Below are 12,666 nucleotides of genomic sequence, written 5' to 3' on the forward strand. Positions count from 1 at the left end.
CTACAATCACACACAAGTTCGTGTGTACGTGTGTTGTCACACACGTACACACATATGCACACACACATACACATGCAAACACACGTTAACTCATACACACAACCCACACATACACACAACTCACATACAATCACATACAGGCACACACACGCATACAGGTGAATGTATTTCTCAGCGTGCGATGACTAATTTGAATGTTTGCATTTCAAATCGCTAATTTAACAAAGCAGAAAATTTAGTCTGTTTGTGTATTTATTTATTATTATTATTAGAATTTGTTTGCAATGAAAGAAACGCGGCAAGAGCGTCGCTGACCTTAATCCGCGCGTCCATTCAATTTAGCAGGTCAATCGCACAAAGTCCATTCGGGCTAATTGAACATGTGGCCGAGAGGGGAGGGGCGTGGAGGGTAGCCCCGCCCCCCACTCGCTCACGGCGTCCAGGTGACCACATTGACGGCGGTGCGGGCGGCGCGCCGAATGTCGGCGTCGTCCTCGGGGGGCTCGCTCCTCGCCACCAGCAGGGGGAGCTGCAGCAGCAGGCGGCGACGCCCCTCGGGCGCCTCGGCCAAAGACGTGAGCGCTCGCAGGGAGTACAGGACCAGCGCCTTCCTCTTCTGCTCCTCTTCCGCGTCGCGCTTGCGTTGCGACAGCAGGTCCAGCAGCACCGGAAGGACGTCCAGCTCCAGACATTGATGCTTCCCTGTGTGTTTAAAGGTGTAAATCAGTGAAAAAGGTCGATGGGCGCGCGCACACACACACACACACACACACACACACACACACACACACACACGCGCAAAGAAGAAGACGATCAGTGACTTCCGCTAACAAGCTAATTTACATGAAAACAAAGAAGAATTGAAAGACAGAAGGACAACAAGGACAACCAAAGGAAATGTCACAGATTATTCCAAAATGTTACAAAAAAAAGAACAAAAAAATAAAACAGCAGTTAGTTTTTTTTGATTGGCTCATTGGACAAGTGGTTATTGCATGGACCGCACGGTGTGAGGGTTGTGGGTTCAATCCTGGCTGTGGCCTCCCAGGATGGAGTTTGTAAGTTCAATTAACTCATTTACGATTATATTCAGGAATTGGAAATATGACATAAAACGCCATTCATGAATTTTTTTTTCTCATGCTTGGGTGCTGATAAAGCGCTGGCCAGACCTCTGACAATGTTTTTTTCCATTCTACAAGGGGGAAGCATTTCCTTTTTGTCCATGTTAGCGATTTGTTGCAGCTTCATGTGTGGTTCAAGCGCAATATAAATCAATATGTATTGTATTGTATTTTGTACAGCCACCCCCAATTCAGGCTCAGATAACTCCAGACCCATATCATTTAGGAATTAACTTTTTTCTGATGAAAGAACAGTCTAAATTTTCTTACGTGTGATCATAAATTTACACATTTATTTGGGAATTGAAAATATGACGTAGAGCGCCATTCCCCAATTTTTTCAGGTTTTGTTTTTTCATGCTTGGGTGCCGATAAAGCACTGGCCAGACCTCTGACAATGTTTTTTTCCGTTCCTCGAGGGGTCAACATTTCCCTTTTGTCCATGTTAGCGCTTTGTTTCAGCTTCAGCTGTTAAAGCGCTCTATCAACCAATATGGATTGTATTTTGGTACATCCGCCCTCATTTCAAGCTCATATAACTCCAGACCCATATCATTTAGGAATTACCTTTTTTTCTGATGAAAGAACAGAGTCTAAATTTTCTTACGTGTGACCATAAATTTACAAATTTATTCGGGAATTGAAAATATGACGTAGAGCGCCATTCCCGAATTTGTTCGAGTTTTGTTGTTACACGCTTGGGTGCCGATAAAGCGCTGGCCAGACCTTTGAAGATGTTTTTTCCCTTCCATGATGGGACAGCATTGCCATTTTTTCCATGTTAGCGCTTTGTTCCAGCTTTAGCTGTTGTTAAAGCGCTATATAAATCAATATGGATTGTATTTTGTACATCCGTCCCCATTTCAAGCTCAGATAACTCCAGACCCATATCATTTAGGGATTAACTTTTTTTCTGATGAAAGAACAATGTCTAAATTTTCTTACGCGTGATCATAAATTCACAAATTTATTCGGGAATTGAAAATATGACGTAGAGCGCCGTTCCCGAATTTCTTCGGGGGTTTTTGTTTCATGCTTGGGTGCCAATAAAGCGTTGGCCATGGCCGCTGGCAATGTTTTTTCCCTTCCACGAGGGGGCAGCATTTCCCTTTTTTCCATGTTAACGCTTTTTTCCCCACTTCAGCTGTTGTTAAAGCGATATATCAACCAATATGCTTTGTATTTTGTACATCCGCCCTCATTTTAAGCTCATATAACTCCAGACCCATATCATTTAGGAATTAACTTTTTTTCCCAGACAAAATAAGACCCTAAATTTTCTTACGCTGCATTGAATGTTGATGTAGACCTAAAACTCAATACAGGTAACATCCGACTTACGGCCAGCTTGACTTACGACCACCCGTTCTTACGACCATGACCTCCAGACCCTATTTTTTAAATTTAATTCTACGCCTGGCACCGCAACGTGTACGACAATTCAGCCAGCCAGCATCTCACTCTCGCACAGCAATTGACCACGTGATGGCACCTGGGGGGGGGGGGGGGGGTGCAAGTCATTTAGCCTGCGAGTCTCTATTCAACATTTTGAATGGATTTCGACTTACGACCATTTCAACTTACGGCCGTTTGGTCGGAACAGAATTCGGTCGTAAGTTGGATGTTCCTTGTATTCTGTGGGTCCGGGAATTGGAGTGACAATGACAAAAACCCTGGCACTGGAGTGGACACATTTTGGCACATCGTCTCGGAGTGAATGAGTTCAAGTCACCTGTGGTGATGACCACCGTGTTCATGATGGCGCCGGCGGCGTTCGCCTGCACATCCACATCCTGGTCACGTAGGAGGTCCGCCAGAACGGGAAGCACCGCCGCCTCGCACACCTGCCGCTTGCCCTCCACCGGGACGCTATTGTCGGTAAGGGACGGGGTCGAAGGTCAACGACCTCCAGAGCGCCGCAAAAGACACGCGAGGGTCCCCAACCTGAGCGCCATCATGGCTCCCGCCGCCTCCCTGCGGATGTTGGAGCAGGCGTGCGACAGCTTGCGTCCGATGAGCGTGACGCCGCGGTGGGAGAGCGCCGGGGCGGCGTCCAATTGCGAGCAGCAGCTGAGGGTGGACAGCAGCAGGGCCTGCACCTCCTCCTCCTTCTCCTCCTGCTCCTCCTGCAGCTTCAGCATCAGCTTGGGAACCAGAGCCTGCAAGGCGTCGGCACCTGTCGGACAAGCACCGGCGTGGTCGGTGCGCTCGGCGACGGCGCGGCGGTGCCCGCCTACCTGCGGGCAGCAGCGCCAGGCTGTTCATCACGCGGTGGGCGCGCGTCCTGCACACCGGGGATGGGTCGTCCAGTAGCTGGGAGAGGCGAGCCAGGAGGGGCGAGGATAGGAGGGCTTGCCTAGAGAGCAACAGCGACTCGCTTAGCTTGTTAGCGCGCTTGCATGTTAGCATGTTACATGTTAAAATTAAATTAAAAATTGCTTTGTTGCGTTATCAAAACGAAACGAGAAAAGAGTGAGTGCCTTGGTTTTATCTGATCATAAGCGGCCCTTTGACGCCCCCTTGTGGTACCCCTTGTCCATTATTGTCACGTTTTGCGAGGTGGTGATGGCGGGTGCCCAAAAAGCAGGCAGGAGGGAGCAGGAGGTTGTTTGACAAATTGTATTAAAATAAAGGTCAGCAGGAACAAAATGTAAAACATCAAAATGATCTGAACAGAAAAAAGTATCAAAATAAAACCAAGTGTAAAAGTCTGCCAAGGTTAAACAAACACATGCACAGCATACAATGCATGCAACAAACAATGAACCGACACCGGATGGTCGTGCCGGGAGTCATTTTAAGTGTCACTGATTAAAACGACCAGCACCTGCGAGGCTGCAGGCAGGGCTGACGTCGCTACCCGTTGGTCGCCAATCCGAACGGGGCAGTCCGCCACTGATCGGGACGACCAGCACCTGTGCAGGTGCAGGCAGGGCCGACAGCGCCACCCGTTGGTCGCCAACCAGATCATGACAGGAGTGACATACGCCTGGGACGTCACACGAAGTTATTGTGAATAGTCAAACTTGTGTTCGACCATAACACATTGCAGAATCCTCTTCAAAAACCGATTTGGTCGAAAACGGAAACATTTTCCATTATTAGCAATGTAATCAATGTCTGCCTTTTTTTATCGTGATTGAACAATAAAAACAAGCCGACTCACAATGGAACACCACAAGACGATAATGTGTCGGTCACAATGAGACGTGACACCAGTGACATATGAGAAAGCGGCGGGCATTTGAGTGGTGCATTCGGGTGTGCTCAGTTTAAGCGACCACCCATTTTCGCTTGTAAACATAGGCATAAAACCAGATTTTTTTTGGGTCGAAAACCGAATTGGTCGATAAGCAAAATGTTCGAAAACCCAGGTTTGATTATAATTTGTTATTTTTTTTTAACTTTTAAAATGGACGTTTACCGGGCAATGTTGTGGCTGGTGACAAGATGCAGCAGCTCGCAGGTTCGGGTCCTCACTGCAGCATCGCCATCCTTCAACAGAACCTCCAACTGGTCCAGAAAACCTGCAGAGTAAGTCCAGTGTCAACCTTGTTGGCATTTCCTTGGAAAATAATTTAAAAATCTCCATTTAGAGCAACAAACTGTCTCACCAAAAGACATTGAAGATTGAAGATTTCATTTTTTTATACTTAACGTCATCGAATCTTAAAAAAAAATCGTCTTTTGGGACCCATCGCAGATTTCAAAAACTGGTTCTGATCGCCAGACGTCATATTTCACGAGTTTTTCAATCTTTATCGTGACGGCCGCGGTGTTACAAACAACAATGTTTTGTAATCACCATATCAAACGTCGATTTGCGTTCTCGCGATTCCCAAATGTGGATGTCGGCGTGGGACGAGACGCCTTTCAATTGACGTTAATTGTAACGCGACTCCATTTTCAGTCGACGGGCCGGTGACACATCCAAAATGGCGGAAACGCTGACGTGCCGCTACTACGCCCGAGGTGGAAGCGACTTCCGCGTACCTTCACTGACCACCTGGTAAAGTCGCTCCGGGTCGTGCGTGAGGTCGCAGAGGGACGCGAGCGCCTGCAACCTCCTAACGGCATTGGGCTCCTCCAGCTGGGCGAACAACTCCGGGATGGCCAGCCGTCCGAAGGCGACCGGGGCCCGGCTCGGGTCGATGTGAACGCCCGTCATTTCCCAGATTTCCACAGTCGTGCGACCGGTCGACGGCTTCTGGGTAGAGCTGGGTGGTGACGTCACTCGACCGGCTTTGGTGCGAATTTGTTTACCGCTGCTGGCGGGGTAACCGTTGCCTAGCCACGGGTGTCAACGTCGCCGCGAGACTCTCAGCAACGGCACAATCCGTGTTCGTCAAAAGAAAAGTGAACATGACGCATTTTGGAGAAATACCCGGATTGTTTGACGAAATATACAAACCATCGTTACCAAAATTTGGGTGCTTGTGTTTCGATCATCTTGAAAGGATTTTTGAATCATAAATGGATGCCGTTAATTTGGATGAATGATAATAATACATTTATTTATAAGCGCCTTTCAAAACTCTGAAGGGCACTTTGCAGTCGCAGGATAAGTTTTTCTGTGTGTGAGGAGCGGCAGCCACACGGGCCAGCGCTCACTCAACCCGGAACAACTCAAATAGATAGAAAGCTAGCTAGCTAATACATATTGGTGTATGTATTAGCACATATATTTAGCACATTTAGTAGATAGCACAATAATTGGTACTATCTAATCAACTGTTAATCACGTGCACATCCATGGAGAAGCTAACGAGAAGCTAATTTTAGCCCCAATAGTTTGGATAGCATTAGCCTTTGTGTCGCAGTGGAGAAATGTACATTTCACAGCAGCAAAGTTATTAAAAGAAGAAGAAAGGAAAGAAAGAAGTAGAAAAACTAAATACAAGAGCTGACGGAAAGGCAGCCACTCTCGCGGCACCATCTTGAAGTAAAAAGAAAAAACTAAATTACAACAGAAAGACACAGAGTAATTCATTCTTCAGCAGTTGCTGTACCATTTTTGTGACATGAAGTAGTTCTCGATGAAAGAGGAGAGCTAAATGTTGAGAGCAAACACGCAGCTGCAACATCCCTCATCACTTTGCTGCTGTGAAATGTAAATTTCTCCACTGCAAGACTAATAAAGGCAAATCCAATCCTTTGACCAAAAAAGTGTCTCACATCTCCTGACCCACATGAAGCTAGCTAGCTATTAAGCTATCTATGTAGCTAGTTATCTATTAGCTATGTCCTTGAGAGTTTTGAAAGGCGCTTACAAATACAATGTATTATTATTATTATTAGTAGTAGTAGCTATCTATTAGCTGGGTAGCCAGCTTTCTATTTATTTGAGTTACTTCCGGGTTGAGTGAACGCTGGCGTGTGTGGCTGCCGCTGCTCACCCACAGAAAAACTTATCCCGTGACTGTAAAGTGACCTTGATAGTTTTGAAAGGCGCTTAGAAATGAAATGTATTATTGTTGTTATTATTATTAGCTATCTATGAGCTGGGTAGCTATCTTTCTATCTATTTGAGTTACTTCCGGGGTGAGTGAACGCTGGCGCGTGTGGCTCATCCACAGAAAACATCCTGTGACTGTAAAGTGACCTTGAGAGTTTTGAAAGGTGCTTCTAAATAAAATACTGTATATTATTATATAAACGATGACTGACCTGATATAAATGGTTCCATCCAGTTGGAATGTTTAAGAAATGTTGCGGAGAGAGCAATTCTATCTATTAGCTAGCTATGAGTGGTCTATCTGGCTTGCTAGCTACCTAGCTAATAGCTAGCTATGAAGCTCCCTACCTATTTGTAATATGTTAGTATCTATTAGCTATCTATTAGTTGTCTAGATGGCTGGCTAGCTATCAAGCAGCCTACCTATTTATTTGCTATATGTTAGTAGCTATTAGCTATTTGTTAGTGGTTAGCTAGCTGGGTTGCTAGCTATCTAGCTATTTGCTACCTACCCAACTATCTATTTGCTATGTGTTAGTATCTATTAGCTAGCTATTAGTTGGTCTAGCTGGCTGGCTATCTAGCTAGCTATCTATTAGCTAGATATCAAGCTACCTCCTTAGCTATCTATTTGCTGTATGTCAGTATCTATTAGCTATCTGTTAGTGGTCTAGCTGGCTGGCTAGCTATCAAGCAGCCTACCTATTTATTTGCTATTAGCTAGCTATAGTGGTTAGCTAGCTGGGTTGCTAGCTATCTAGCTCCTACCCAAGTATTTGCTATGTGTTAGTATCTATTTAGCTGTTGGTCTATGGCTGGCTAGCTATCTATTAGCTAGCTATCAAGCTACCTCCTTAGCTATCTATTTGCTGTATGTCAGTATCTATTAGCTATCTGTTAGTGGTCTAGCTGGCTGGCTAGCTATCTTATAGTTAGCTTTTTATCTATTTGAGTTACTTCCGGGTAGAGTGAACGCCGGCGCGTGTGGCTGCCGCTGCTCACCCACAGAAAAACTGATCCTCTGACTGTAAAGTGACCTTGAGAGTTTTGAAATGCACTTATAAATGAATAAATGAAATGTATTATTATTATTATTGTTATAATTCATTCATGCGATTGACCGAGACTTTTTAATGTTGAACCAATTAAAACATTCATTGAATTAAAGTCGTCCTCATTGAAAATCTGAAGAGACACTCTTCTGTTTGAAAGCAAAGCAAAGTTCTGAGGTGGGAAGCGATGTGGCGCTTGGCGGCTTTGGCAAAAAAAGTTTCCAAAATACAACAAAGTATGCGAGGAGTTCCGTGATGAACCATCAATCCATGCCATCCACAAAAAGGAATCCAAACTTGGAGGCGGCTTCACTTCTTCTTCTTCTTGGTCTTTTTTCCACCGTCGCTCTGCTGTGAGCCGCTTTCACCCCCGCCACCTTTCTGCGCGCGACTCTTCAGCTTGGGGATCATCTCGGACACGTACAGCATCACCTCCTTGCCTGAAACGCCCACAAACAAGTCGTTATTCCGATTCCGTTGACAGGCACCCGCCTGTCCGATTCCCGCCCGGCCGACTTACGCGAGGGGAACTTATTGTGACACAAGCTGCCATCCGCCTCCCTCAGCTGAACTCTGACTCGACCTTTAAATTGGACGTCGCGGTTCCACTCCCTGGGATGCATTTTGTTCTGGATGCAAAAAAAATAAAACTAAATTAAGAGTCAAGCGGTGACATCCTGTCCGAAAAGCATCGCAATAAGGAGCCAAGTCCTCACCTCCACCAGGACGTTCACGCCGGCGGCTGTCAGGACATCGCGGATCTCCACGCACGAAGGGTTCTCCACCGCCTGCATGCAGACATCCATCCGTTTTAGATCAGATCATGAAATAAACAAGTAAAAATTTACGACTGGTGTCGCTATGATTCATAATTAATCATGTTTATTTATAGGAAAAGACAATATGAATAGTTCTTGATTTATTTATCTAGCTATCCAGCTGGCTATCTTGCTAGCTAGCTATTTGCTACGGTGTCTAGCTAGCTATCTATTAGCTATATAGCTATCTGGCTGGCTGGCTAGCTATCTAGATACTAGCTCTTATTGGTAAGCTATCTTATAATGCTCATTTTTTTCTGCACTACTAGTATCACCCACCCCCCTAAAAAGGTAATGTTTTTTTTTCTACCTGTGACTTAAAAATATGAAATTCATATGTTTAAGGTTTATATAAGTATGTAGTAAGTAACCTGTATTTGTTTGTACTGAAAAAAAAACATTTAATAAAATATATGCTCTATTAAGATGTGTACATGTACAACTGGCTACCTAGCTAGCTATCTATTTGCTATATATTAGCATTCTGGCTGGCTAGCTGGCTACCTAGCTAGCTATATATATTTGGCTGGCTAGCTAGCTATTTATTAGTTATCTATTAGCTAGCTGGCTAGCTAACTTTCAATCTGAGTTATTCCGGGCTGAGTGAATGCTGGCGCATGTCAAGTCAAAGTCAGCATGTGGCTGCCGCTGCTCACCCACAGAAAAACTTATCCAGTGACTACAGCGACCTTGAGAGTTTTGAAAGGTGCTTAGAAATCAAATGTATTATTATTATTACTATTATCTATTGGCTAGCTAGCTAGCTAGCTTTCTATCTATTTGAGTGTGTGGCTATTTGCGCGTGTGGCTGCCGCTGCTCAAAAAAACTGATCCTCTGACTGTAAAGCAACCTTGGCGCTTATAAATGAAATGTATTATTATTACAGTAAAGTCTCGTTATATCGATATCTGTTATATCGATAGTACCGCTTATTACGATACTATTTCTATGAACGCAAGGAGAAAATTACATGCGCGCAGGGTCGGATATATCGATAGTCCCGGTTATATCGATATTTTTCGGACTCGATATAACGAGACTTTACTGTATTATTATTATTACTATTACAGTAAAGTCTCGTTATATCGATATGTTATATCGATAGTACCGCTTATTACGATACTATTTCTATGAACGCAAGGAGAAAATTACATGCGCGCAGGGTCGGATATATCGATAGTCCCGGTTATATCGATATTTTTCGGACTCGATATAACGAGACTTTACTGTATTATTATTATTATTATTACAGTAAAGTCTCGTTATATCGATATCTGTTATATCGATAGTACCGCTTATTACGATACTATTTCTATGAACGCAAGGAGAAAATTACATGTGCGCAGGGTCGGATATATCGATAGTCCCGGTTATATCGATATTTTTCGGACTCGATATAACGAGACTTTACTGTATTATTATTATTATTATTACAGTAAAGTCTCGTTATATCGATATCTGTTATATCGATAGTACCGCTTATTACGATACTATTTCTATGAACGCAAGGAGAAAATTACATGCGCGCAGGGTCGGATATATCGATAGTCCCGGTTATATCGATATTTTTCGGACTTGATTTAACGAGACTTTACTGTATTATTATTATTATTATTACAGTAAAGTCTCGTTATATCGATATCGGTTATATCGATAGTACCGCTTATTACGATACTATTTCTATGAACACAAGGAGAAAATTACATGTGCGCAGGGTCGGATATATCGATAGTCCCGGTTATATCGATATTTTTCGGACTCGATATAACGAGACTTTACTGTATTATTATTATTATTATTCTTTTCCTTTCGGCTTTTCCCTTCAGGGGTCGCCACAGCGAATCTATGTCCTCCATCTATCCCGGTTTTGATCATCCTCTTCTCTCACACCAGCTACCTTCATGTCCTCTTTGACCCATCCATCGGTTCAAGGCTCAGCGTGCTTCTCCCGATATAGTCGCTCTCTCTCCTCTGGATATGTCCAAACCATCTCAGTCTGGCCTCTCCGACTTTCTCTGCAAAGCCTCTAATATGAGTTGTCCCTCTAATGTACTCATTCCTGATCCTATCCAACCTGGTCACTCCCAAAGAAAACCTCAACATCTTCAGCTCTGCTACGACCAGCTCTGCTTCCTGTCTTTTCTTCAGTGGAACTGTCTCCAGTCCAAACATCATGGCTGGTCTCACCACGGTTTTATACACTTTTCCTTTCATCCTAGCTGAAACCCTTCTATCACACATCACACCTGACATTTTTCTCCAGCCGCTCCAGCCTGCCTGGACACGCTTCTTCACCTCTTTTCCACACTCTCCATTGCTCTGGACAGTTGACCCCAAATACTTAAAATCCTCCACCTTCTTTATCTCTTCTTCCTGTAGCATCACTCTTGCACTTGGATCCCTCTCATTCACACACATATATTCCGTCTTGCTGCGACTGATCTTCATTCCTCTCCTTTCCAGGGCATATCTCCACATCTCTAGTTTCTTCGCCACCTGTTCCCCGTTCTCGCTACAGATCACAATATCATCTGCAAACATCATGGTCCAATGAGATTCTTGTCTAACATCGTCTGTCAGCCTTTCCATCCCCATAGCAAACAAGAAGGGGCTCAGAGCTGACCCCTGGTGGAGTCCCACCTCCACCTTGAATTCCTCAGTCACACCGACAGCACATCTCACAACTGTCTTACAGTCATGATACATGTCTTGCACCGCTCTGACATACTTTTCCGTCACTCCAGACTTCCTCATGCAATACCACAGCTCTTCTCTGGGCACCCTGTCATACGCTTTCTCCAGATCTAGAAAGACACAATGCAATTCCTTCTGACCTTCTCTGTACTTCTCTATCAGCATTCTTAAAGCAAACACTGCATCTGTGGTACTCTTTTTGGCATGAAGCCATACTGCTGCTCACAAATATTCACTTCTGCTCTTAGTCTAGCTTCAACTACTCTGTCCCAGAGTTTCATTGTATGGCTCATCAACTTTATTCCTCTGTAGTTAGTACAACTCTGCACATCTCCTTTGTTCTTAAAAATGGGCACGAGTACACTTCGTCTCCATTCTTCAGGCATCTGTTCACCATCTAAGATCTTGTTGAATAGCCCAGTCAGGAACACAACCGCCACCTTTCCAAGGCACTTCCATACCTCAATTGGTAAATCATCAGGCCCGAGTGCCTTTCCCCCCTTCATCCTCTTCAGTGCCCTCCTCACTTCATCCTTGCAAATTATTATTATTATTAATTTGTCACCTTCTCAGCGGGGATTCTTCGTCCTCCAGCCAGAGTCTTTTTACTATTGATGTAGACGGGATAAACGCAGATGAACCTGGCCAAAAGATATTCCAAACTGTTAAAATCTCAATTCAACAAAAAGTGACAAAAGTACAGTTCATGTCAATTGAGTCCAAATGTCGACTGAGTAACTTCTCATCTCCGGAAAACAATTAAACAAGTTTAAGCCATCGCACAGTGTCATGTAGAATAAACGATTTCTTATTTCATTGCATTTTACATGCATCTCGGTTTCCAGTAATTACTCAAAAATCATCAGTTCAACAAGAGGCCCCTTGACCACGTCATGTCTAACAGTTCCACTCTACGGGAAGCAAAGAGGCACAAACTTCATTCCAGCGCCATTTTAATTCACGATTGATAGGATTGACATTAATAACGTTTGACTGTCCCAACATAACTTTAATGCGATACGTTCAATTGTGTTATTCTCTTGCAAGCATTACATTCATGCTGGGTTAATTGCATTAGCCTCAACAACGCTAGGTATAGCACTAGGTACAACCCACCGTTCCTTGTCGGCAGGGTTCTTCGTTAAATGGGCCATGTTTGTCAATCGTGTTGGCGCCTCCACTGGTTCTGGATGTCCGCAAAAAGTATGTCAATACGCCCGATCTTTCACCGAATATGTGCGGGTGTCCTGAGCTTCGATTTCAGCATTACCAGTACGGTTCCGGCAGGAAGTGATTGATTCATTCTTCTTCGTATGAAGTTTCGTGGTGGAATGCCGCCACCTATTGGTAAAGGGGTGTGAATTACTCATCTGTACTCCCCCTTCAGAATTGTATTTTCCCAACCAAATCCAAATGGCGTAGGGACGGAGAGAACATGCAAGCTCGTTCGTAGCCGGGATCGAACTCTACGCCTCTGCGCTGTGAGGCAGAATAGCTCATTCGTTGTCCACTCGACCCGCGT

General features: G+C 44.3%; 2 protein-coding genes across 2 annotated transcripts; both read right to left on the bottom strand.

The window, feature by feature from the left end:
* Positions 1–262: 262 nt before the first annotated feature.
* On the bottom strand, positions 263–6,036 carry rsph14 (radial spoke head 14 homolog). Its single transcript, XM_088995576.1, has 6 exons — positions 5,118–6,036; positions 4,549–4,651; positions 3,362–3,480; positions 3,069–3,300; positions 2,857–2,993; positions 263–702 (listed from the first exon to the last, which is right to left on the bottom strand). The coding sequence occupies exons 1-6, from the start codon at positions 5,290–5,292 to the stop codon at positions 431–433; spliced, it is 1,038 nt and encodes a 345-aa protein (XP_088851702.1). The 5' UTR covers positions 5,293–6,036; the 3' UTR covers positions 263–430.
* A 1,654-nt stretch (positions 6,037–7,690) lies between these two features.
* Positions 7,691–12,655, bottom strand: srp19 (signal recognition particle 19). Its single transcript, XM_088995331.1, has 5 exons — positions 12,261–12,655; positions 11,710–11,785; positions 8,348–8,419; positions 8,152–8,260; positions 7,691–8,071 (listed from the first exon to the last, which is right to left on the bottom strand). Exons 1-5 carry the CDS (start codon positions 12,296–12,298, stop codon positions 7,941–7,943), a joined length of 426 nt encoding a protein of 141 aa, XP_088851457.1. The 5' UTR covers positions 12,299–12,655; the 3' UTR covers positions 7,691–7,940.
* Positions 12,656–12,666: the final 11 nt, after the last annotated feature.

The sequence above is a fragment of the Hippocampus bargibanti genome, linkage group LG04, assembly GCF_051943395.1.
Source record: "Hippocampus bargibanti isolate YZ-2025 linkage group LG04, ASM5194339v1, whole genome shotgun sequence".
NCBI lineage: Eukaryota > Metazoa > Chordata > Actinopteri > Syngnathiformes > Syngnathidae > Hippocampus > Hippocampus bargibanti.